Raw genomic sequence first — 25532 nt, forward strand, 5'->3', positions numbered from 1 at the left:
TGCCAGTCTGTTTTACTACGATGGTGAAGGGGGGAGGGGGGGGGGGGGGGGGTTCTACTATCAATGAAAAATAAATCATATCATTTAAAAAAAAAAAACAAGCGTTGGATTTGCTGCTTAAAGTGCTGGATGGAAACGTGGATTATCACGAGCAGGTGACCGAACCAAGGAAGCAGGTGCCTTTGGGTTGGGGGGGAGGGAGGGGGGTTCATGCGTTTTGTGTTGGGTCAGTTGAGGTGGTTTTTACCTTTTTTATGACAAACAAAGCAACCGTATTACCGCCCGCTCCAGCCGCAGTGTCATTGAACGCCGGCTGTGCCTCGTGCGTCCTCCACGCGGGCCGTGACGCTGCAGCGCAGGTACGAAGGAGAGCGACACACCTGGAGAGGCCTTTGGATAAAGAGGTGCTTGAAATCCGGTTGGCTGCTCGTCATTAAACACACACACACACACACACACACACACACATTAGAAAATGTGCTGACGGGCTTCTGGCTGCGGTGCTGGAAAGCAATTTTGTTTTATTTAACTGCAATTTTGATGTAGTTATACTATTTTACGTTGTGTGTTTTTACTTCTACTATTACTTTAGGCAACATTGAAATGTCAACATCATGTAATATTTTAGATTAAGCTGCTTGGCTGTAAGAGTAGTGCCATTATAAACTGGTGATATAATATCTTATTCAGTAATGAGCCCTTTTAATTTTCGGTTTTTGGATGGAAATACTTAGTGTATGTACTCTAACTTAAGTCCATATTTTTAGTAAAGTTGTAACATGATGTACTTGCAGGTAAAATATCCAAGTGCTTCCTCCACCACTGATTATGATCCATTCAAATGAATCAGAGGCTACATGTTGACATGTATTAAGCAGTTTAGTCAACATTTTATTCCAGTTTAATTCGACAGGAATTTAGATTCTTAAGGAACTAGATGTATTTCATAAGGGGAATAAGAGAAAAGAACAAGAAACTATTGGAACAGCTTCTCATCTTTAGAGTACCGACACCCCAGATAATCAAATAACTGTGTAGCCGAAGGTTTTCATCATAATCATTATTATCTACGACCTGGCCCGAGGCGGGAGTTTTCTAACACCTTGTGTATATTAACTTTTTATGGAATCATTTAGGCTAGCTACCATGTCCAGGTGGAAGGGACTAAAACTAAGGGACATATATTTAAATAGATTCAAATCAGATGAAGGACTTTTCCATTCCAGACCTTGTCAAGCCCTCAGCTAGAGCTCAACTGCACCATCTAGCTGCCAAACCTGAGCCATGGTGCTAATGTGTGTGTGTGTGTGTATATGTATATATATATATATATATATATATATAGCGACATAATGAAAGGATATGCAGTCAACTCAACTAATTGATTATTAGCAACAAAGCAATTTTAAGAAACAATAACGTCACAAAACACGCCGACTTAAGCTCCAGAAATAGGATTATATTGGGTTTTCTCTGTATACTGTGATAGTCAACCGAAAAGTGGCAATATCAATAAATATATAAATGTATATATAGAATATATATCACATGGCCGCCAGTTTGATGATGATAGAAAGGAAACAGTAACTCAAATAACCACTTGTAACAACCAAGGAAGGCAGAAGACCATCTCTGAACGCACGTGGAACCTTGAAGACGAGCTGAGGAAGCAGTGAATTAAGGCAGTTGTGAAGGCAAAAGAAGGTCCAACATTTTAGTAGCAAGGTGGACGTAATAAAGTGGGCGGTGAGTTTATTTATATCCGTAGATACAAAAACATTAAGCATTAAATGTATATGAACTACGATAACAAAGATCAGTTTATCAGATGTAAAAGGAAAAAAATGTGCATATGAAAAAACTCCCTTTCACAAAGTGTCTTTACTTTAAAAATGATTTTATTTATTTATTAATACAGTGGTATACTTAAAATTGTGTTGTAGAGGGAAAAAAAAGGTCAGCCACAACTGAAACGCTAATATCCAATTAAAGCTGTGTTATATCTAAAAAAAAAATGGTACTGGTGTGCCATACATCATACATTGTCTATTAGTACAAAAATACATTTAAGGGCACACAATACAGCATCCAGTATCACAAATCAGTGAAGGGGACACTCTGAGAGCACACCCTTTTTTAAAAGAACATGTTTTTAAATGTATTTTAGCCCAAGCACTTTCCTGATCCTCAAAAATGAATAAAAAGAGCTTTTTTGTGACCATAACGTAGTGTGAATATATCGGTAGAAAAGATGTGATGCATTGTTGTTAGGTTACAATTTCCAAGGCTCAGGGTTATATCCGGAATACAAAGAGCGTCTTCCACTTTTTAAAACATGTTTTCTCTAAGTTTTATACAAAAAGGAAAGACATACAAAAAGTTCATTTACAAACAAAAGAAACAAGGCAATATGCTAGCTTTATTTACAGTCACGTCTTTTCCGCTTCTTTTTGGAGTAATGCATAGCAAACAGAAGCGCATACGTTTGTTATCCTTTATAAATTGGTATTGTGTGCTAAACCAGAGTTCATTTATACAGAAGGGTTAACCAAAAGAAAAATGGCAAACCAATGACATACCATAATTTATCATAACTTATTTTGTTTTCTTCATGAGACGTGAATAATCTGCAGATAAGGCATTACTGCTTATTTGTGTGTGTGAGTGCGACCGCGCGCAGAGACGACGAGATGGAGAGAGCGAGAAATAGTTGCAAGGAGGGAACTGAGGGGGCTACTGGACCTGAGTAAGAACATGCATAGATCTCCCTCAGGCTGGAAGGAGACACGGTACTCTGTAAGAAATAAAGCTACAAGATATCACTGAAGGAAAAAGAAGAACATCTCTTAAAAAGTGTGCTGCTTGGGTTCATGTCCAGCTCATGTTTTGCCAACTTCTTCAACCGATACTTGTCGCCACCCTTTGCTTCAATCAACCTCACTTCCGTCCCGAACCTTCATTAGAAATATCCTCAATGTGGAGAAAACCGCAAAGATACAGGTTTGAATTTGGGCACCTGAACTGAAAAATAACAAGATGTTGACTGGAAATTGACTTTACAAGTACAATTTTAGTAATTCTTCTCAATACTACTATATATACTGTACGCATATATAGCATAAATACACCAACACGGACTTGACGCATTTATAGTGCCCCAAAAGCCTCACCTATATTCATGTAATAGTTACATTAAACTTTGCATTATATATAGTCTCAATCCTCAGTGGCATGGCGCATGCATCCATGGTTTTATTTCACTTCAACAACTTCAAAACAGGGAAAAGTTTAAAGAACATCTTGTAACCATCATCAGTGTATCGCCTTCATCCAAGGGTGCAGCAAGCAGCACTGACTGCATCTTCATACTCCATCATATGGTGCCTCTGCGTGTGTGTGTGTGTGTGTGTGTTTATGTGTGTTTGTCTTCTTCACTTTACGCCCCGTGGTTCCACAGTCAGTGACATCACTCCAGCTGGTCCGGCCTTAAAAGTGGTCGATGAGCACAGAAACACAGTTGGCTCCCACCAGGTAGTTGGGGTCTCCGGGGAGAGACTTGTTCTGCCAGCTTTTTGGGTCACCTGCGGACAGACAGATGGCAGCATAGTGAGTGATAACAGCTGCTTGTTAGTGCTGTAATGCATCTCATGAGCACTGTGCATACAGCTCCTCTTCACACCACAACAATCCGTCACAAACGAGTCGCATATAAAAAAACTGCACAGGTCCGTTGTATTTATTGTCTGTAGGCCATGTTATGTAAAATCACAGATTTTGTGGGCCATGAAAGCAGTTCATTATTTTTTTATTGAATTTCCCACCTTAGTCACTATAGGACAGGACTGTATAAATCACATTAGTGGTGGAGCCCCAAAGAATCCCGAGACGATGACCTAAATGTCTTTGGCTTCACACAATCATCTACAGTCTAACACAGCATACACAGAAGAGAGGCAGTCGGATGCGGTGAGTTGTATAGAAGGAACAAAGGGAAGCAAAGGGAGAAAAACCCAGAGAGGGGACAGGAGGAGGCCAGAGAGCAGCCTCGCTTTACAATAAGAGGATTAAGACCCAATAATCCTGCCACAATTCAGCAGGACAACGAAGCGAGCTCACATCTCATTCAGCCCCCCCAAGCTTCATCCTTAAAATGAGGCTAATTAGCAGCTAATCCCGACCACTGGCCAAATGACTACTGTTTTAGAAGATGTAAGAAAGGAAAGAGGAGGAATTAGTTTGTTTAAAAAAAAAAGAAAAAAACTTTCTTACCAAGAGCTCAACTTTTCATTTAGCTCAAGTTATTATACAAAATTATGATGGACTAAACAATGACCTACTAAAAGTAAACTTGTCTTGGTTCTAAAGAGGATTTGGACAACTTCCTCTCTTTCTCATTTGTTTTGTTATATAAAGTATTTCACCGTGTGGTTTTTACAGGATCTTCTCTCATCTGCTGCTTGATTAAAAGCGTCATAAGCAAGTAACCATTTACATACAGGAGTTATAATTATCGGATTCCCCTCCAGCACCTGCTGACAGCTGTGCATCGCTTATCTACTTGATTGCTTCCACTTCCCTGTTTGTCCAGGATCCAATTTGACTAGCAAACTCCTTTGAGCCAGTCTGAACGACAAATTCATTAAGAAAAGGATGGTCACCTGAGAACTATCTTGGATAAGAACAACACTCAGAAGCTAAATTTGGAGAGCTATATTTTGACACGATAACAAGCTTTTTCCCTTTCTTTCTGCAGGACAAAGAGGCATTATTGGTTATGACAGTGTGCCAATTTCTGTCAAGATCTATAAAAGCGGTTCTTCAGGTCAGGATTTGGCTGGCTATGTGAGACAAATTTATCCAAGCACAGCGGCATGCATCATTCTGTTACCTGGTGAAATTAAATGATTAATCAGCCAAGCATCTGATGAATGAATGTTAAATGAAATCAGAGAAACGTGTTAAAAATGACTCAAGGTGAAAAATTCAAAATACTGCAATTTCAGAATGTAAAAACTATGAGGAGGAAGATTGATCTGAACACCAACTAAAGAACCAGTGATCGAGTGATTTACAGATTGATTGGGTGAGTTTACGAGGATAAAGTATGACAGTGAATGAATCAAAGCAATACAGTGTGAACAAGCAGATTTTCCCCCCTAGATTGATTCTCAGACATGTTCAGTGACCAAAATCTTCTGGTTTAGTTTGATTTTTTTCATTGATTTTTGATTAAGAGAACCAAAACTAGGGGTAAAATCTACAAATAATGAATGAAACCTTGACCCACAACCCTCAAATTGTCACAAAGCCAGCCCAAATGACCCCGAAGAACAGAGAGAGCACAGCATACCCGACGAGGAGTCGGAGGATTTTAGAGCAAAAGACCAACCATCAGGGGTCATAGACGCACAGTGAGGTAAACGCAGCTCCACAGGCTTCAAAAACTTGAGGCCATGAGGTCCACACATCACCAGAGGGCTGAGCAGAGTCTCTCCTGTAATCACAGAGTCAGGACCATTAAAAGTAAACACACAAACGGCTAGCCCATGCTAGTATATCGCACCAGTACAACATATTAAGCAACTTAACATATAGTATACAGCAATTCAAATAAGATTAAAAAGAGAACTCCGGGCCTCGTCATGCCTCCCACTTTGAGGAGTTACCTTTCTCCTTGTCGAGTGGCGGAAGGATGCTGTTGTCTCTGCAGACCTTGAAGTAGATCTCCTGCTCCACGCCGTCGGGGATGGCCCCCTGTGGGATGATGATGCTGACGCCTGTCTCGATGGAGCTCAGGACGCCACCATTGGAGTTGAAGACACCTCGAGCCGTGGCAACCACTGTGTGGCCCTCATCTTCATCCTCATCATCATCCAGGGCGCTAGGACTGAGGGAAAAGAAAGTCAGTTTCACACACACCTATTGAACAGAATGCTTTGGGAACGGGATCTGTAGTCAGACGGAGTTTGTTACCTCACTGGGATGGCTTTGGGCACAGCGTGGATGTTGTTGAGCTGGTGCTTGGAGCGGTGCTCCAAAGTGCGTGTGAAGGTGTCCAGGCCACTGTCAGGGTCTGTGTTCTGGGGCTGCAGGGATATCTGAGGCTTCACTGGGCTGGAACTCTGGCCCTGTGCCAAACACACACGGCAACAGTGCAGTGTAAGCAAGAGCTTGCAGCTGAACCTTTTTATGTAACCAGAAACGGCAATCAAAAGAGAATAAATAGCTTCTAAGAGAGATCTCAGCGGATTCAATGTCAACCAGGATGTCAAAAATTAATTGACGGTAGGAGGACGAAAGCACAAGTGCTTTGATTCATGCTTTTCGGCATCACACATTACTATCACGCTGGCGGTTATAAATAACCCTTCCATAACAGCTATTTCAGATCAATATGCGCTTTGTAAAATGAAAAAAAAGTGTGAGAAAAAGATTAAAGTTACAGAAGAGTTCTTATAAAGTGAACTCAAAGTAATGAAATGCCTATAAACAACTGTCAGTCAGTCATCTTTAAAGCTGCTTATCCTTCATGGAGTCAATCCCAGTGAACATCGGGTCAATGGCAGGGCTCACACACAGACAGCGGACCATCCATCCATCTTCAAAGCCACTTATCCTTCATACAGGGTAGCGGGGGGGCACTGGAGTCTATTCCATCTTACATTTGGCGAGAGACGGGGTACAACCTGGATTGGTCAACAGCCAATCACACGGCTGACACAGACAACCATTCACTCACATCCACACACCTACGGGCAATTTAGAGTCACCAATCAACCTAATCTCCAGCGCATGTCTTTGGACTGTGGGAGAGAGCCGGAGTATCCAGGGAGATGCCACACAGACAAGGAGAAAATGCAGACTCCACACAGAAAGGTCATTGGGCCACAAGAAGGACCTTCTGTGAGGCGACACACCAAAGTATAACGATCTGTACAATGAGGTCCGTATGAGATCAAATATACCAAGCTTTAATAAAAATGTAAGTGACCTAATCACCTGTGAATTAATCAAATAAAACCTATTGCCAAGATATGGTACCTTTGGTGTCAAAGTGACAGCTTAAGAAATACAGCAACACAGCTATATTTTTACCACATGAAAGCCCTCCCTCCTTCATCCCAACCTGCTTTTGAACACTGCACTATAACTGCTTAAAAAACGGCTTACCTTTGGAGCAGCGTCCAGCTTTTCATTGGGCAAAAGGTTGTGGTTGAATTTGGGTGTGTCGAACATGCGTGCAAAAGGCTTGGCTGACGTGGTGTAGGGCTTGGGCGTGTAGCGGTTGTAGCTGTTTGCAGGTGGAGCCGTTTTTGGAGGATGCTCGCTAGTGCCGTTAACCGGAGACTTCTCAGGGAAACTCTTGTGAGGCAGGAAGTTGTTGTGGACATTGTCGTCTCGGCCAGGAGGTTTGGCTGTGGAAGAGCCATGAGGGTCACAGCGTGGGTCACTGAGGGCATTTGGCTTTGTTTGAACATTTTAGCAGTACAGTTTAATACAGAAGCATCTTCACACCATTACAATCTGGTAAAATCCACAGTTCATTTTTACCTTCGGGTGTGGGTTTGGGAAGTACAGGTGGCAGCAGAGAAGGCGTCACCTGGGATACAGGCTCATATTTCTTCTCCACTGGAATGGATTTCTCCACTGACTCAGTCCTTAAATCAAAAGTCCAAATCCATCAATTCAAGATCCACAGTAGAAATTACAATATAAAAAACCCTCATGATTGATGTGAAAGATAATTTAGGTGAATACTTTTCTTCAAACACTTAAAATATGTTTTACAAGAGCATCATATGTTTGGGAATGTGGATGAGGACCCTCACCTGGGGTAGTGGTTAGCTGCTGGTGCTTGTGCCTGGAGTTTGTTAGGACCGGCCTGGAGCCTGTCAAAGTAAGACAGCTGTTTCCTGTAGTAGTCCTCGTCCTCATCAGGGTTGTAATGGTTGGAGCGCACAATGTCATCAGCTACCATGGACGGAGGCTGCTGAGGCCCTGGGGCTCTGGGTTGGTGAGATAAAGAAAGTTAACCAAGCCAATAGCAAGGCGAAAAAGGTGAGATCAGAGCGAGAGGAGAGCTTAAGATTTTGTCAATGAATGTGGAAATAGTGACTAAATATCCAATTTAATTCCAATAGTCATGACAAATTGCAATTGCATTGCTTACTTGAAGGCCTTCTCCTGATCCAGGTTGCTCAGAGAATTTGCTTTGGGCATTATTCCGCCTGCTTTCAAAGGTAAATCCGCTGCCTGTAACAGCAAAAACAATTAACCTCGTTAAGAGGATCAACTATTTAGAATAATGAACATCCAACGCACTCATTTCTCATTAAGTTGAAGCGCAAATACAACAGTAAACACTAGCAACAAATATAACTTGAGAAAGTGCATTAGGTGTACCTTGTTCCCAGATGAATCCCCTGCATCTCTGGCTCTGTCCACAGACACAGAGCGTTTGTTCTCAAACATCTTCACCCTGGTCAGAACCGACTGTGGCTGCATGGCGGGGTCCTCATGGTGCTCATCTCTGGCGGGGAAAGACTTGGGAGCCTCCGCGGGAGACGATGACGGGGCGTCTGCTTTGTGAGAGGGTGCCGGGCCTGGGTCAGAGTTCACAGGAACAGTGTCATACTGCCGAGGGTTGTAGCTCTTTTGTTGCGGCGTCTGTCCCTGGTTGTACGAAGGCCGCTGGGCGGCCGGGTCTGGGGAGTGGCCTGCTGAAGGGTACGCGCTCAGGTGAGGATCCTGGTTGTAGTGCATGTCGGGCCCCGGTGCTGGCTGCGGAGGATCATCGTAGCGGACAGGACCCGGACCTGTTGGTTTACCGTAGCGAGGCCGCCCGTCGAATCCCTGCTGAGGCGGAGGCTCGTCGTAGCGGAGGGGAGGGGTGTACTGGGAGTCGGGGCCGTCACTGTACGGTACGGGGGGGTCGTACCCCTGGGAGTTGGCAGTTGAGTGCGGCTGGTTGTAAGGGTTCCACTGTTGCTGGTCGTAATGAGGCACACTGTTCTCGTAGGGCGGGTTGGGGTCATAGTTCCTGTGCTTTGGTTGCGGGTAACCACCTCCGCTGCCGACTCCGCTGCTGCTGACATCATACCGACTGGGCGGGTGGTCGTAATCTCTGTATGGCGGCTGGTCGGGGTGAAATCCCTGCTGAGAGTTGTAGGTCACAGGCTTCATGCTGTGACCGATTCTCCCTATGTTTTCCACGCTGTATGGATCCTTCTGAAACATCTACCGAACAAACAAATAGAGGATAAGATTAAAAGCTGCACGGGATCCACTAACACATTGTACTGACAGAAATCTGTTAAATGAGTAAACATTATTAACAAACTTCCGATATATTATTTTAGAAACTAGAAGAAACAAGAAGGGAAAGACCTGAAATAGAGAAACTGAGAGGGAGGGTTACTGATCAGATGATAGTAGTAGATAGTAGAAATCCCAGCATACACTTATTGCAGCTTCAAAACATCACAATGTACCATTGCAGCTCCAACATTGAAAAGAAAATAAGAAATGTTTGAAGAAATTACAGCAAAACAGTGGGATGCATTTTTCTTGGCCGTGAGAGAATTTGGTTTAGGAGTGTAACATATAATACATTAATAATTTGGTTTTTCTCGCACATAATGTGAGCGCTGCTAATTTCACATTTTTGCAAAATGTCACTCACTGTTTTAGTGCAATTACTAAAGCAAATTAACCATCTACAATAATATTAAAACACAGCATAAACCCATTGTAACTAAATATGTAAAATCCGGATCATCAGGAAGTAACCATTAATCATCCACCATAATCACATTTTTGTTTAGCTGGTCTTTGATACTGGCTGGTTCACGGCTACATTTAAAACGCGGGAAAAAAATAATTAGGAAAGAGAAAATGGTGGGAGGTTAGTGGTTACTTTTACAAAGAAACAATCCTCTTTAATCTGCACTGGTGAATACAGCACAAAGATATCAACCCGGAGTGGTTAACAGAACGAGGCAAACGTGTCGCAGCCATGCAAAGAGGATAAGCAACAGCGAGAGCCGAAAGCCGAGGGGCCGGGTAGTTCCCCTGCTCCTCTGATGGCTCCGGTGAGCGCAGCCATTACCTACAGGCCCACTGTTGTTTACCAGCATTTGCTCACACATGCACACACATATACTCTGGCACGCACAACAATGTCCACAAAACAAGTCTCTGTCTCTTCAGGGCAGCACTGTGGTCAGTAGACATGCAGGGCGGAAAGAGAGGGAGAGAGAGAAGCGTGGCAGCAGGAGGTAGGTAGACAGGCAGCAGCAGCAGCAGCAGCAGCAGCACAGGAGGTCAGCCGGGTCGGACCGGGCTGGGCTGAGTCAGTTCACGAAGCGTCCAGTGACGGTCGGATGGATACCTTTGGTTCTGAACTGGCCAGTCCAGATTGTAGAGGTTCTGGTGTGACGCTCTGAGGAGCTAGCTCAGTGGTGGGCCTCCTAAGAGAGCCAGCCTCTGGGTTGGGGCTTGGCTGGCTGTGAGGAGCTGCAGGAGCCTCGTCAGGGCTCAGACCCCCTACAGTTTTTACAGTAACGTCGACAGCGGGGGGCCCTGTGTCAGCCAGGGGCTCAGGCTGCTTGGGGACGCTAGGGACGGCAGCAGCCTCTGCTTTCTGTGAAGTGGTTCAGAAATGTTTAATAACACGCGCTGACACCGTGGTGCAGTACTAACAGGTGCTACTGCCTACGGTCTGCTCCTTACTTGTGCCTAACAGCCAATCACCCTCCTTCACATTTAACAGTATCTGGCGATCAACCAACGCCACTCGAGAGTTCAGAATAAGCAGCAGCTTTAATACACATCTGCTACAAGTACAAGTTTTTCTTGTTAGAGTATACTAATTTGATTTTAACGCTGCAGTTACAATACAATAATATCTTTTCTTTCCCCTTTCACGACACATCATGAGACAACAAACATTTAGATTTGGGGCCAATTGGGTGTTGATTAGTACATTTCACAGGTACACTGGTTTAATACTGGCATTTCCAACATGCACATAATACTTTCTTGTGTTGTCACAGTCCAAATTGCGTAAAAATAAAACAAAAAAAGGTAAGAAGTGCACATAGGTGAGGACTGGTCCAGACACTTTGACAAACAAGTTTCTTTTCTCAGTGACATCAGCAACGGTCACACCAATAAGACAGCTTGTGGTAATATAGAGAACCAGAGAGTAACAGTAGAACTTAAGAGTTCTTTTCCATTTCAAAAATTAAAAAAACACATTCACAAACAGCAATCCACACACAGATATAGGCAAAGATAAAATAAATAATATAATAAATATATATATATATATTATATAATCTTTATATATGGCGATAGATACCTGACCACAGAAGTTTTCACTTTTGCACTTATATTGTTTGGTAACAGTAGATTGACAGAGTAACTGCAAAAATAAAAAAGTGCCTTCAATAGCGCTTCCAGAAAACCCTTCTAACGCAAACCACGTCCTCCAGACAACAGGGAAGACGCGCGGCTCTCAGAAACGCTACCTGCTGCGGAACTGGTGCCTTGAATCCAGCCGGGTCGATGCGGTTCAGGGGGTCCGGCTGGACTGTGTGCTGGTAGATGGCGTAGCCAGGGGGCTCCTGGATGACAGGCGGGTCCTCGCGAACCGGCTCCGAGGAGCGGGTGATGGCGGGCTCTGCAGGAGGACCCACGTCGTCGTTCAGGGTCTCGTCCAGCTCCTGGTCGGTGTAGGCTCCGCCCTCCGTATCCGTGTCCTCGTAGTCGGAGGTGTGGCGGCTGTCGGTGCTGTACATGGAATACTCGCTGCCCGGCGCCGACAGGTAAGACAGGCGGTCGTCGTGGATGTCCAGGTCGTCCTCGGCTGCCCCGTCAGCCTGTGAAACGAGGGGAAAGGTGAGAGAGGGAGCAGGAGCAGACCACTTCCAGTCCACATGGGCTGTTTGTGTTCACATGTGGGCTCTCGGGCCGTGCGCGTCTCACCTTTCCCTCAGAAACCCACACAAGCTGGTTCTGCTGCTGCTGGATCGATTCCTTCAGTGCGCCAAACCAGCCATCGTTCATGTTGTTTAAGTTAATGGTCGCTGAATACACAGAGGATAGTGCAGTTTGGACGAAAAAAGACTGTCAGCAATATAATGAAAAGTTACTCATAGGCACATGTGATCTGCCACTTTAACATGATTAGCATGATACTCTTTATACCCAACAGCATTCTCACACCACAACCCTCCATAAAGACTTTGTTCTGAATGACGGTTAGTGGTGAACAAGTGATTGTAAAGAGTGACTATTTAACTTAATTGCCAATTGCCTTTGAAATGGGTCTGTGCTGCATATATGTACTATATACTCCCGACTTGACTCACTGGTGAAGAGGTGGTGGTTGTTCTTCCTTAATTTGAGGGCTCGGTCAAAAAGCTTCCTGGCACTCTTTCTAGACTCAGGGCAAAGGCGGGTCCTCATCGTCTTCACACCCTGCTTTGTGTCTGGGTTGAGAAACACCACGATTGGATACCACTGAGCGTAGTTTAGACGGTCAACTGCATTAGGGGTGATGTCCAGCACTGCATGCTTGTCCTTCATACACAGAAACAAAAAAACATAACCGTGTTTATTTCCATACAGTGAGCCTTTCCCCCTTAAAGTGAAGAAAGTGTAAAGATTGAATACAATATATGGCCAACAGTGATGTTTCCATATTATGTGTGCAGCAGATCTTGAACATAGGCGAGGCAACATCTCATCAGTCTGGGTTATTTTTGCAAGTCAACCTGCCACAGTATAATTACCCAATTTGTTGAAGTTCAGGCATTTAGTAGCATCAATGAATGCAGAACACCAGAGGGCAGCAGTGAGCTGCACTTATCACCTCAGGCATTTTATCACTACAATAATAAATCCGTCCTCAGATGTATATCTTGACCCATTGTCCGTACATCTAAACCCGTGTGGATATCTTGCTTCTTACCCGGTCAATGATCTGTTTGATGGTGTGCAGGCGAATGATGCCGGAGCTCTTCTGGTCGGTTCCAGCGTCCCTGGGCTCACTTCCTATAGAAGACAAACAAGTACAGAGTTACTGGATCACATCAACACAAATAGCAATAAAACCTGGCTGTGGCCTAATTAGATATTCTTGTGGCGTGCATTTGTCCACTCCCATAAAAAGCGCTGTTAAATACAGAATAATAATCTCCGTACGGGAGAGGACAAGTGTACGTTAATGACAACTGATAGATAGTAGCAGCCAATTCATGCAATAGTCATTAGTTATTTTGGGTAGGTTTAGGAAAAATTAATTCAGTGTTTAATGAATGTGTGCGTGAAACTGCATGTAACAGTATAAATGATGGTGCAGGAAACGTGTTTTGTGAGAAACACTGACATGAAATATGCGCATACAAGAGCATGAGGGTCATTTTGGGATTAATGAGAATACGGTGTCATTGTAAGCCTCAGGGATTTAAGCAAGGATGTGAGGAGGGGTTTATGATTCACATAAAAGATAAGCGATGTTTCCTGCCCAGACACAAGGTTCAAAAGAGGGCACTCATCTCACCAAATTGCAGTATAATAATGACTTTAACACACAGGGCTTCATTTCTATCATTTCTAATTGCTAATATGATCAATGATCTGAAATACTGCTCTCATCTACGCAAAAACATTTCAGGGAGAGCAGATAGAAATAGCCGTGCAAAGAGTGAAGATTCAAGTGTATGTAGCAATGCTAACACAGATTTAGGTTATGATGCAGTTACGTCAGTGTATTATATTTCATACAAAATTGCACAATGTTTTTGTACAGTAGCATCACAGAGTTGTGGTTTGTTGTACTTGTGAGCCGTATATTGACCCAGATTTTAGACAGATACATTTTTGGCTCAGGACCAGATGAGAAGGTATTAGGAAAGAAGTGTAACATAACCACATAAGAAGATGGCTCATTTTTCAGCTAACCGCTGAGATGACTGGAGACGAGACCATTTCATCTGATAACCTATTTTTGGTGGTATTGTAGGCCTTTGTTTTTAAGAAAATCTTTTCAGATCATTTTCCACAGTCCCATTCTATTAGGAATTATTTGATAATTTCCTAATGTTATTGAATTAAATCTCCACACATCTCAGTTTTCACGGCATAATAACGGCACAGGTCCACATGCTACCTCGTCTTCGTAAGTGATACATTGAGGGGAATACCACTGAATTTAACTACCAAGTATACTATTGTATTCATTCAAGGATACGGTACATTAATCAGCATTTACTATTCTCTAATGCAATATCACAATGCCAAACTGCTCCAAAGATTTAAATATGGGCATTAAGTGTAGAATGGAAAATGTATTCTTAATAAAATAAGTGCAAGTGTGCAAAATGTGATCCATGCTATTGCAGCAGAGCTTATTAAAATCTTAAACAAATATATATTTTCATTGATTACAAATTATATTTTCTTGCGGGCCAAATGTAAACTTCCTTTCATACGAGACAATTACATAGACATATGTAAGAAGTATGCTGCGTGCAAGTATGATTTTGCATTCTTCTGTAATTAGTTTTACAATTATTCTAATACATACTAAAACATCATTGTTGGCCATTGTATTGATCAACATGCCTAAATGAAGTGCTATTCCCCTTTACGCATTGCTGAAACATTCATATACCGGATTGACACTAAACACCAGAATATAAATGATCTGCCATTTACAGAATCAATTAAAAAAATAAAAGTTGATGCACTAAGTGACATACTTTCCCCTCCTTGCTGTTGCTGTGTTTCTGAAAAGAAAATACAGTTACACAAACATCACTGGAGTCACGCAAATAAACATCAAGGAATGGAATCACTTTTGTTGTGGCTGTGTACTAAATATGTGTGCGTGGATGTACTGCCATGTATTGTTGTGCCCTTAAAGTAGTTTCAAAATAAAACGCACACATTAAAGAGGGTTCAAATCTAGAAGCAGTGGATGCAGACTAAAATAGATGACTGATGCAGCTTTGTTGGACTGTAGAAGAGTAAAAGATGAAGAAAGAGAAGCTAAAAATAAACAAAGAAAATAATTTATACAACTTGACTAACCAACCTTCTAAATTGGGAATATCACCGTAGTTTCAGTAGCATTCTGGACTTTAGCAGAACAAACACTTGTATTCAGTAAAAATACTGACTACTGGCTAGACTTAAAACTAAAGAGGCGAAGAGCAGTGAGCCTTTATAAAGAACAAATACTGAAAAAAGCTGAAGCTTATAACTAAATACAAACAAAGGTTGTTGCCTTTATCCACGTACACTATTTAAGTTTCTAATGACTTTGTGTTCTCAGTCTGGTTTAACAACACCTAATAAACAATACAAAAAACAAGTATAGTGTGCGATGTGTAAATGGGGGAGTCGGGTCTAAACGCAAGACCTGCGGTAGGTCACAACACGAGAGAGGGTGATGGGTTCTTTATCACTTACTTGCTAGTTCAAAAACATCTGGCTCCTCCCTGGCCAGTTTCTCTCTGGCCACGTCTGCTATCGGCCCAAAGAGAACCACAGGCCTCAGGAACCCAGCTAGGAGAACATGCAGAGCACCAAAGGTTTGCATTATGTATCACACAAAATACTAAATAAGATGATACATTTGGTAACATATAGGAGTATATTTGTAATGGACAAATGAACAAGCCTTGGAAACTTACTACTACGGACGTTACTTAGCTTCTGCTCACAACTTCTTTTAGCTGCAAAGGTTAAATGTGTCCACTACTTTGTACATTTGTCCTGCATTAAAGTATAAACCCATGTCAGAAATGATTGCTGTCCAGTCTTGCTGATGTGTTCCTACCTTCTCTCAGCACCACCCTCTCGTAAGCAGGGAACTTGGTCTGAACTGGTTGGGCAGACAGGTCTTCCCTGCTCTTACGCAAATTTCTCTTGGAGCTTCGCAATCCTCGGAATCTCCAGAAGTCTGCTCTGTCGCCCCCTGGTGTTTTGGGGAGGGTGTACTGCACGCTGGATAGCTGCTCAGCTCTGGACAAAGAAAAAAGTACTGAGCTGTAAACGCCTTGCAAAGAGATTATTAAGTACTTTATTGCCTGAAAAAATGCAGATAAAATGCAGAGGTCCTTTTATATACAAGCTTATTATTATTTTGTCTTGAAGGCTGAAACAATATAGTTTATACCTCAATAACACTCGCTGACCTATTATTTCCCAGTGTTTTTTCTGTGAACTCTTGAATGCAGAATAACAAGTATTTTGATATACAAACGCATGATGACACAGATTACAGTGATGTACACATTTCAGTGGTTCTCTGATATAGAATATGTATTACAGAAAGTAGGACTTTGTTGTCAAGTGATGAGTCTTCTTTATAAAACAAACACTTTCCACTATTACAGAATTACTTGCCACTACTTTCAGATAAAATGCTGTCTTTAGACGCAACTGTTTTGTACAGCTTAATGCAGGGCAATTCATGTTTTACACATATAAAACCACAGTGGTAAGCAGTACAGGGAGTAAGGCAGCCGGCCAAAGGGACTGATGGCTGTTTTTAAAATAAAATTGTTTATTTCAGTGTGCTTTCAGGGATTTTATGTTTTGAAAGAATGCTCATGGAGGCTTGGTTTATTTTTGGCTACTAAGGTGATATATCTTTCACAGTGAGTAATATGTGGTGTGTAAATGCATGCAGCCTATGGACAGCTATGTCTTTTCTGTCAGCGGAAGGAAGAGAAATCTCTGTGTAAGGCTGCAGAGACAGGCCAAGATAAAATTATGCTGTTGTTTGGATCACCCTCATTTTTGCTACATATCCTCAGACACGCTGACTGAAAGAAATAAGTAAATGGAAAAAGGCTCTGAAATCCTTGCACGCTACTCGCAGATCAACCACAGTTCTTCTAGTCCCTTGTCTCCGCCGTCGTCCATTCATAAAGAGCATCAACAAACTATACATGTATGAAAAAGTGCAGCCTGAATACCTGTTCTTGTTGGGTATGATGCCCCTTTCTACTTCCTGATGGTTCTTGCCGATACGGATAGCGAGCCAGGAGCCTAATTTGCCGTTGTAGAGTGTGTCTACTACACGAAACACTTCGCCCTTGTTAAAGCTCAGCCCGTACGGTGACTCCTTTTCATATTCAAAATGCGTCCGGATGTAGAAGGAGTCACCTACATCTGATTCCACTATCCTCCGATATACTGAAAAAAAGCAGAAATGAGCAAAATGATAACGACACCTTTTAAATCTGCTGGTTCTGACAATTATTGCAATTACACAACAATCACAACACTTCATGCTGCCATGGCACACCATCTTTTTTCTTTTGGGCCAAAATAGTAACTTCTTCTCCTTTTGGGAGATCCAGCAGAAACAGCACAGCCTCCTCCCGGATGATGTTTGCAAAGTCCACATTGTTCACCTATGGATCAGACAGAAGACCAAGTTTACACCACAAATTTTTTAAAATATAAATAACATTTGAAAGTGTGCTCTGTTCCCGCTAGCAGCTGTCGCTTGTTTTCTTAGAAAATAAGTCGAAAAGTGTTCCTAAAGCAGGGCTGTATATTCCCCCCTACAACCGAGCAGTCTCCTCCTTCTCCTGCTGCGGTCCCAAAAACAATAACTAATGTTTATTGACTCTGCTTAAAAGGCTGCAGGGGAACGAGAAACACATGGACGGAATCACTGAACCTCAGAAAGACACCTTTATCCTTTCCAGAAACAGGAGGGCCTGACGTCTTTATCTCCACTAGCACACCATGACCAAAGGGAAACTATCTGAAGATGGAAAACAATGTCCTGGAAGTCTTTGAGGTGTGTTCGTACATTGGAGAGAACACACACACACACACACATCTATGCCATGGAGTGGAAGGAACATAAGACATATTGTATTAAGAGAAGGAGATATGGTAATGGACAGATTGCTTTATAAGATAAATGCAGTCCATGAATGTTTATGACGTGGGGGAGAAAATCTGTGTGGCCAAGTACTCAGCCTCTTCTGTGCAGTGCCATTCCAAACGGATCCACGGCGTTAGCATTTAACAAAGCAGGGGTAATGCTTGGCTGTCGAACAAACACGTCTGAATGGATCCAACACTGACATCAAGAGGGCTTCCATCATCCCATCAACAATGTTACTCTAGTGTTCAGCGGGACAGAAAGTCGACTGTTCTGAGGTCAGAGCATAAGAACGGCAATTGTGTCTTCACATTGCAAACAAGGGGAGTTTTGACACCAGGCAGAGCCCAGAATGACTCATTGACCGACAGATACATTGTACTGTATTCCCAAGATCACTTTTCAGAGAAATAAAACTATTGTGGCCATGGGATCACATAGTTTCACCACAGATTGTCCTAGTCAGAGTGGGCAGCTACTGCTCATCTTGTTTTCACAAAAAACACCAGATGTTCTTCCCACTTTTATACATACTTGCTGAAAACAAAAAACAGAATAAGCTCTGACAGAAAACAATACCATGTAAGATTTTACTAGTTAAGAGTAGTACATTTAAGGAATAACAAATACACTAAATCAATATAAGCACAGAATTAATGAGTTTAAAAAAAGGAAATCAGAACACATTCACACATCCTGAATAATGTAAAACTTTTTACATGCAACAGATTTCTGTACCATCACTTTCCACTCTGTCATAGCTAGGCTGGCAGTTTTGATAAATGGCATTGTGGCCTGAGGAGTTTGTCTTCTTTGTCAGACAGAGCAGTGAAAAGACAGAATTTTATAAATACTCCAGTACTTTCTGTGGAAAAACAACTTGGATCTAAATATTTCATCTTCAGTTGTTTCATCCAGACATTGCCTTAATTTCCTTTGAAGAGCAAAGGAAAGCACAAGAGAAGAGAGCTTTTCTTTTGGAAATATGTGTCATGTAGACAAAGACTGGTGAAGTTTATAGACTACATTGGCAACAATGGAACCATTTCATTTTTACAAACTGGCATGTTTCTTAAATGAGTGAGTATAGCGTACCCTGAGAATCTGGTCTCCCTCCTCCAGCCCTTCCCTGGCTGCAGGACTGTCCTCCAAAACACCTGCCACAAAAATCCCCACGTCGTTCCCTCCTGCTAACCGCAGACCGACACTCTCTCCCTTCTTGAACTTGACCAGCTTCATACTCGGCCTGCAGGAGTACAAAGAAAAATTGATCTAGTAACAATCATTCTGAGTGGACACTGGAAGGATGTGCAACAAACAATACTGTAAGTACTGTAAGGTGAACTGGATGTGAGTATCTAGGACGTCAACCTGAGGATGCTTTCATCATGAACAGCGCTGGGCACAGGGGCGTCTGAGGGGCTGACGGGCAGATCCACGTCGGGCTGACCAGGCTGCGCATAAACAGGCTTTGGTTCTGTATATATAAAAAAAAACACACCACGTATAATAAAACACACAAACACCTAAAGGTAAATCGGTCCACGCTATAGGCTGAACAGCATCAGTTTCATTGTTATGGGATTGATACAAGATGGTTAGCAAAGTGTTTGGTAATACTGAAACCAATTGTAAAGTGCAAGCATGTCAGATCTGGTGATGAATATTTGTTTAAACTTATAAACAAAACTTATAAAAAGGCAGACATGAAACCACACAAATCCACAGAGCAGAGGGCTGATGGGCAGTGTTTTCCGTACCAGGCAGCGGGGGCAACAGTTTGTCATCTCTGGAACTGGCCAGGTCGCTGGCGTGTGACAAGATGACGTCATCAGAGCTTTTAACTGGAGTGGACATGAGCCCTGGTTTGGATGCGCGTTCCTCATCTCGACTTCGATGGCTGGAAGAGACAAACATTGCAAAAGGAAATTTAGTAATCGGGACTGTTGATGCCTTAAAAATAATAATTTTCCATCAATGCATTCCATAAAGAAGTACAACATCTCTGCTGATGTGTGTAACAATTACCCTGTATATTCTGTGAATGTATAAATAGTTTTGTCCTGTGCTGACATCACCAAGAATAAACCCAAAAGGAAATGGCAGGGACCATAGATGACATGGACAGGCAAATGGAGAATGAGAAGACAATACCCTAAAAAAGGATGTGCAGCCTTGGTTGAAAAGACCCTCCAAATGGCTAACGACATTCTCAACCACAAACTGATATCAATTTAAATTGGTGAAGACAGGATTCATAAATGTTTAAATTGCATGATTGATGTAAAGCCCCATTTCACCCATTCCAGTAAAAGCACACAACCAGACCAAGTATCCCAACATAAACTTCTGAGTAACGATACTTTTCAGTCCAAGTTCCTGTTTAACCTGGATAGCATAAACAAGAGGAAACCATGGGTGTGCACGCGTGGGTGCGTGCGTCTTGTAGTCTGTGACTAACAGCGCAGAAAAGACTTTTCTGCTTAAAACAATGGTTGAATTCCAATGAGGTCACATGACTGCCTGCTGGCACAGTACTTGAGCCGCATTCAGAAGCTTTAGTAGAAGAAGGTGCAGGCTTTGCCACCAGCTCACACTAGGCAATTTGTCTTATTTCCCCCCCTTTCTCACTCATACTTAATGTAAATAAACATTGTAGGAAAGGTATACAGTTAACTGTAGTGACCCATGACTGAAAGACAGAAAAAACAAATGTAAAACCAGTAAATGTAAAGCGATGTACAATTATGTACAACCATGTGCATTGCATTGGTGAGTTACGCAAAGGAGTGTTGTGGTGGGAGAATTGGATATCAGAGCTGCAGCCTAAGGATAAATAACAGAATTGTAAGCGAGAGAAAGAAAAAAAGGGAGATCGAGGCAAAGAGAGAGAGAGAGAGAGAGAGAGAGGGGCGAGTAAGAGGTAAATAACAACATTTTAAGAGTTAAGGAGGGAAATAAATAACAGAATTGTAATGGGAGAGTGAGAGCAAGAGTATGTTTGCCTTTGTGTGTATTGGAGGAATGAGAGGGAGAAGAGAGAGACCAACACAACAAGAGCAAGGGACAAGAAGAGAGAAAAGTGAGAAAGTGGTTGAGGCCTCAATCGGGTATTCCTCAGTGCAGAATGGTGCTTAAAAAAGGCGTCACACTAAAACTCCATTAGACAGCAGCCTTTGTTCGATGCCCTCGCGTACACATTCTTACAGTTTGGGGTACACAGTGAGAGACAGAAAAAGTGAAGAAGCGGGAGAGCTGTTGCTGCGGAAGCAAATTAACCGCCAAACCAGAATCTCTACACTGCATAACAATCATTTGATCAACAAGTCCAAATATTACTCAGTATACTGACTTATCTTTGTCAAAATCTGCATCAGCAGAATTCTTGTTAATTAACATGCAGCTTAAACACACTAAATAAAAACTGCTAAAATAATGAATTACTCACACAAATGTATCTTTAAGTTGAACCATGACGAGCACTGCGAGGAGTTTCAGTTTAATTCCGTGGAAGACAACACAGAGTACCCGTGCCCGCTGAGAGACACTTTGAATGAACAGCGTTTTCGAGGATACGCTTTAATTTAAAAACACCCACCGGGCTCGGGCCCCGGGGAATGCCTGTAAGCCCTACAGCCAATCAGGTTAAGCAAACCATCTGGCTTGGGGCAAAGCACTGTGGGAAGTATGTCAAATTCCTTCACCCCCTCCTAAATTGGAGGGAGTGAAGAGATAAAAGTAAAAAAAAAAAAATCCCTGATATTACAGGCGAGGGATTGTTAGACTGTCAATAAGTTCTACAACCACAAACAAACACGAGCAGCAGGTGGAACTCCTTGTATAACTGGCTGAGCGTAACAGATGACCCGGTCCGACAACGGGTGAAACACACACATGACATAACTACTCCATCCATACGTTTTCTAACTTATGGATGGACACAAATCTGGTGCACAAAGATAAGAGAAGGGACCAGGAACAGAGCAACAGAAGTATGACGCGTATGCTAAACAAACTGGTCTGTATCAGAGAGATGGAGTCACTTACATTGGAAGTAATCTGTGCAACAGTGAACTTGCCCTTATCCTGCATTGAAACAAGGAAGGTTACTCCACATGCCGACATGATGAACCATCTAATGGAAGCACTGAGGGACAAGCAACTAAGCTAGAAAAGCCAAACTAGCAGCAGCATCCTGAGCTAGCATCCGGCAGACACAACAGCTGTGAGAGTGTGTGCAAAACAGGTAATGCAAGAAATTGCAAAAAAGCTACGGGTTTTCCAGCTAAATTTGGGTTCACAGAAGGAGTACAAAACAGCACATTCGGTTAGTTTTCTATCTAGTTAAAAGAAATTGTTTGCTGTAACAACAACAGTACAGACAGCCTACTGTGACTCAAGGTCCATATACATATGATGAAATGAAGAACTGGTTAAACTAAACCCCAGTGCTAAAAGGGTCCTAATTCAAGAGCCTCCCCTACTTCAGAGTATCAAACGCAGCCTTTACTAAGAATAGAAACCAGCAACACAGCCTCTGTCTGATCTCCTCTACCAGTGACAGAATGAGCACTGGGCTTTGAATATCAGTGTCTAATTAATAAACTGTAAACCTCTGTGTGAAAGTGACTGGGATTATTCTTTTGCGTGAAAGGCAAAATTAGATTATATATATATATAATGTACTGAATTTTTATTGTTTATCAAAATATTGGTATCCGATTCCAGATTGGCCTAGTAACTCAGATACCTGAGCCTGCAGTTTATGTCGGTATCTAACTAATATCCAATATCAGTATAAGTGCAATCTGTTGTTAGCATAGGTCTTATCCAAGGGGTGGTCCAGTCTACTGGAATCGGGTCATCTTATCCCCTCAGTATCTTGTTCTTACCTTATAAGCATACAATAAGCTCCACACTAACCCAGGGTCACTACAGTCACTAGTATGGTCTAGCTCTCCTTCTCGTCTTGTCAGCTACAAGAGGCTATTAAACCACTAAACTACAACAAGGATAACTTACTGGAAGTTCCAACTGCCAATAAGAAAAGAAAAGGACAAAAGACACATTATCAGCATTCAAATGTAGTGAAAAAAACACATCACGTGTTTAGAAGATGTGCAGAAAATAGCTATGAAATGGAAACACATCATCGACTATACGTTATAAAGATTTAGGTCATGCATGTATAATGGCAACAAGGCAACAATTTGTGTTAAATATTAAATAAATCTTGATTTGCACAATGTAAGAGAGTGATGTAATAAAGTTGAGATAACCGGTTTAAGGAGTTAAAAGTAAATCTTAAATACTTTCAAAACAAGATCTCGGTCCACCAGACGGAGGTGGGTTAATCCCTCCTCAGTCCGCTCCAAGAGTGAGGCTTTATCGGAACGCTTATGCTGTATGCATGTACTGACTTTATCCATTGATCGATGCCTTAGTGGCGCGAGGTACTTACTCTGCACCTAGCAACCCATGGGTTTGAACACCATGTATGAAGTCCGGCTTGGTGGGTGCATATTATTGACTGTGGCATGCCTGACAACTGTGTTCCATCACCAAATTTGCTGTTAGATGTGTGTGTGCACGCGCACTTTGCTTACCTGCCGTTGCTGATCTGTCGAGGTGAGTTACGGAGAAGGTCTGATGGTTCAGGCCTGTCGGGCGAACGCGATCGACTACCTCGCCCGGGGGATCGATTGGAATGGTCCGAAGTGAGAGAATGTATTTCTGAAATGTCTGCGAGATTAAAATGAAAAATGCATTAGCATTCAATGACAGAAATCACTGTTGACTTATTGCAACGGCTTTCACCGTGCTTGAAAAAAACAAACCCTGACATGCTCGGCAATGCCAGCAGCACCAGACGAGGCGCCGCTACATGTCTGCTGACTCACCGTCTCGGTCGGAGTTGTTGGCTGACGGGACGCTGTCGTCGACGTCGGGAATGTTGAGCAGCGTGGCTCGCTCATCTCTCTGCACCACCATCTTTAACTTGCCCTTCGACCTCTCAATCAGTTTCTTGGCATCTATTAGTGATAGGTTCTCCGTGACCGTGCCATTGATCTGCCCGGATGAAGAGGAGAATTGAATACACAACAATTTTCCTGTATGCCCCACAATGTGCTTCTGTAAACTTTGGAATCACCATAAAAAAAGAGTGAATTATTAATTTACACATTTCCAATTGAAAATGCATCTGCCTCACTTCAGATTATGTGATACAGTAAATTGGATTTTGAATGCAGGTCTGTATTCAGAAGGAGTATGCATACTAATCAAGTGTGACGTCCACTTTCTCAACAGCTCAGATTCTCACAGCAGTAAACCTGGGTGATACACAGGTCTCTGACACCCAACTTTATTTCTTCGGCTAATGAAATGATCTAAAGCGGTTTCTTAAAATTTTAACCTTTGGTCAGTACATTTCTCTATTACTGTGTTTGACACACTTTTAAAATCCCTGTCTTATTCGATGGCTTGCTGTCGACACTGCTCTGCTTTCTCTCACCTTAAGTACAACGTCTCCCTCTTGGATGTTTCCATCTCGGTCAGCAAGGCTCTCTGGAGAGATGTCCTTCACAAAGATGTGGCTGGCCAATCGCAGACCGTATTCTACTTTCAAGTTAATAAGAATAACAGATGAATATTAACAGGGCGCATTGATTCAACTCATCTCTGCAAATATATATGAACAGACCAGTCAAGATTCAAGTTTGGATTATTCCTTTTACTTTGGGTAGCAGGAAGCCGACAAACTGCGTACAGAAACGTTCAGGGGGTTGAACTTTGTGTTGCTCACCTTCATTCTTGCGGGACTTGACCAGGGTCACCTTAGCAGGCCTCGGCGCAGCAGAGGATGCTTGTGACCGGCGGTCGGAGCGCGGCGAGATGCTCCTGTCCCGCGAGGCACTACGATCTCTCTTGCCGCTGCTACTGCGCTCGCGGCCCTGACGCCTGCTGGTACCAGTGCCGCCGCCGCTTGCTCCTGCATAGGCACTTTGGCTACCATGGTCATAGCCATCCTCCTCATCAGTTTCCTCCTCCTCGTGCTCGGACATCGTCTCCCTGTCTCCGGGTCGAGAAACAGGGATCTGCACTTTCCTCTTACGCCGAATGGTCTTGGAAGAAGATTTCAATGTTAAAGACAATTATTATGGTTTCCCGCACAGATCAAAGTGACTGCTGGTTCTCTGTGAATTACACAGTATCATACAAGGTCAGGTTTGATGAAGAGTCCAACTTACTATTTTTGCATTTTTGCCACTCTTTCTGAGCTGCTGTACCGCGTAGGCATGCTCTACGTTGTCCATAGAGACGGCATTTACCATCACCACTCGGTCATTTTCTCTGAAACAATAAAAAATATTTACATCTAATAAAAGGCACGAGGAATTTTTTTTACCAAGTTTATGTTATCCAGGTCCTAGGAGGGGGTAAAACTATTGATGACAATAATCAAAGACTTACTGCAACAATCCCTCTGCAGGACCTCCTTTCAGCACATCAGATATGACAATGGAGGTCTCTCCACTCTGGAAATGAGGGTTGTCTCGCCCACCTGAGATGGCAATACCAAACCCAAATCCTGCAGCCTACACACAAGAGA

The 25532-nt window shown here is 42.6% G+C and overlaps 1 protein-coding gene across 12 annotated transcripts in view; it reads right to left on the minus strand.

The window, feature by feature from the left end:
* Positions 1 to 1880: 1880 nt before the first annotated feature.
* tjp1a (tight junction protein 1a) overlaps positions 1881 to 25532 on the minus strand; it is a 71015-nt gene continuing 47363 nt past the window's right edge. For 4 of the 12 annotated variants that reach the window (XM_037456298.2, XM_037456362.2, XM_037456354.2 and 1 more), the window contains 28 exons: positions 25394 to 25518; positions 25171 to 25273; positions 24726 to 25044; positions 24435 to 24541; positions 23821 to 23989; positions 23527 to 23662; positions 19681 to 19820; positions 19292 to 19397; positions 19016 to 19166; positions 17327 to 17435; positions 16995 to 17214; positions 15851 to 16035; positions 15481 to 15576; positions 14769 to 14795; positions 12977 to 13059; positions 12375 to 12585; positions 11989 to 12089; positions 11532 to 11882; positions 10391 to 10642; positions 8404 to 9237; positions 8171 to 8253; positions 7830 to 8006; positions 7552 to 7658; positions 7171 to 7415; positions 5974 to 6128; positions 5667 to 5887; positions 5351 to 5494; positions 1881 to 3581 (listed from right to left, as the gene is read on the minus strand). In XM_037456298.2, coding sequence (XP_037312195.2) covers positions 3487 to 3581; positions 5351 to 5494; positions 5667 to 5887; positions 5974 to 6128; positions 7171 to 7415; positions 7552 to 7658; positions 7830 to 8006; positions 8171 to 8253; positions 8404 to 9237; positions 10391 to 10642; positions 11532 to 11882; positions 11989 to 12089; positions 12375 to 12585; positions 12977 to 13059; positions 14769 to 14795; positions 15481 to 15576; positions 15851 to 16035; positions 16995 to 17214; positions 17327 to 17435; positions 19016 to 19166; positions 19292 to 19397; positions 19681 to 19820; positions 23527 to 23662; positions 23821 to 23989; positions 24435 to 24541; positions 24726 to 25044; positions 25171 to 25273; positions 25394 to 25518 — 5052 coding nt within the window. In that variant the 3' untranslated portion in view covers positions 1881 to 3486. The remainder of the gene's footprint in view (positions 3582 to 5350; positions 5495 to 5666; positions 5888 to 5973; positions 6129 to 7170; positions 7416 to 7551; positions 7659 to 7829; positions 8007 to 8170; positions 8254 to 8403; positions 9238 to 10390; positions 10643 to 11531; positions 11883 to 11988; positions 12090 to 12374; positions 12586 to 12976; positions 13060 to 14768; positions 14796 to 15480; positions 15577 to 15850; positions 16036 to 16994; positions 17215 to 17326; positions 17436 to 19015; positions 19167 to 19291; positions 19398 to 19680; positions 19821 to 23526; positions 23663 to 23820; positions 23990 to 24434; positions 24542 to 24725; positions 25045 to 25170; positions 25274 to 25393; positions 25519 to 25532) is intronic. The other 8 variants (XM_037456306.2, XM_037456337.2, XM_037456328.2 and 5 more) reach the window with 8 other exon arrangements.

This window comes from Pungitius pungitius, chromosome 4 (genome assembly GCF_949316345.1).
Source record: "Pungitius pungitius chromosome 4, fPunPun2.1, whole genome shotgun sequence".
NCBI lineage: Eukaryota > Metazoa > Chordata > Actinopteri > Perciformes > Gasterosteidae > Pungitius > Pungitius pungitius.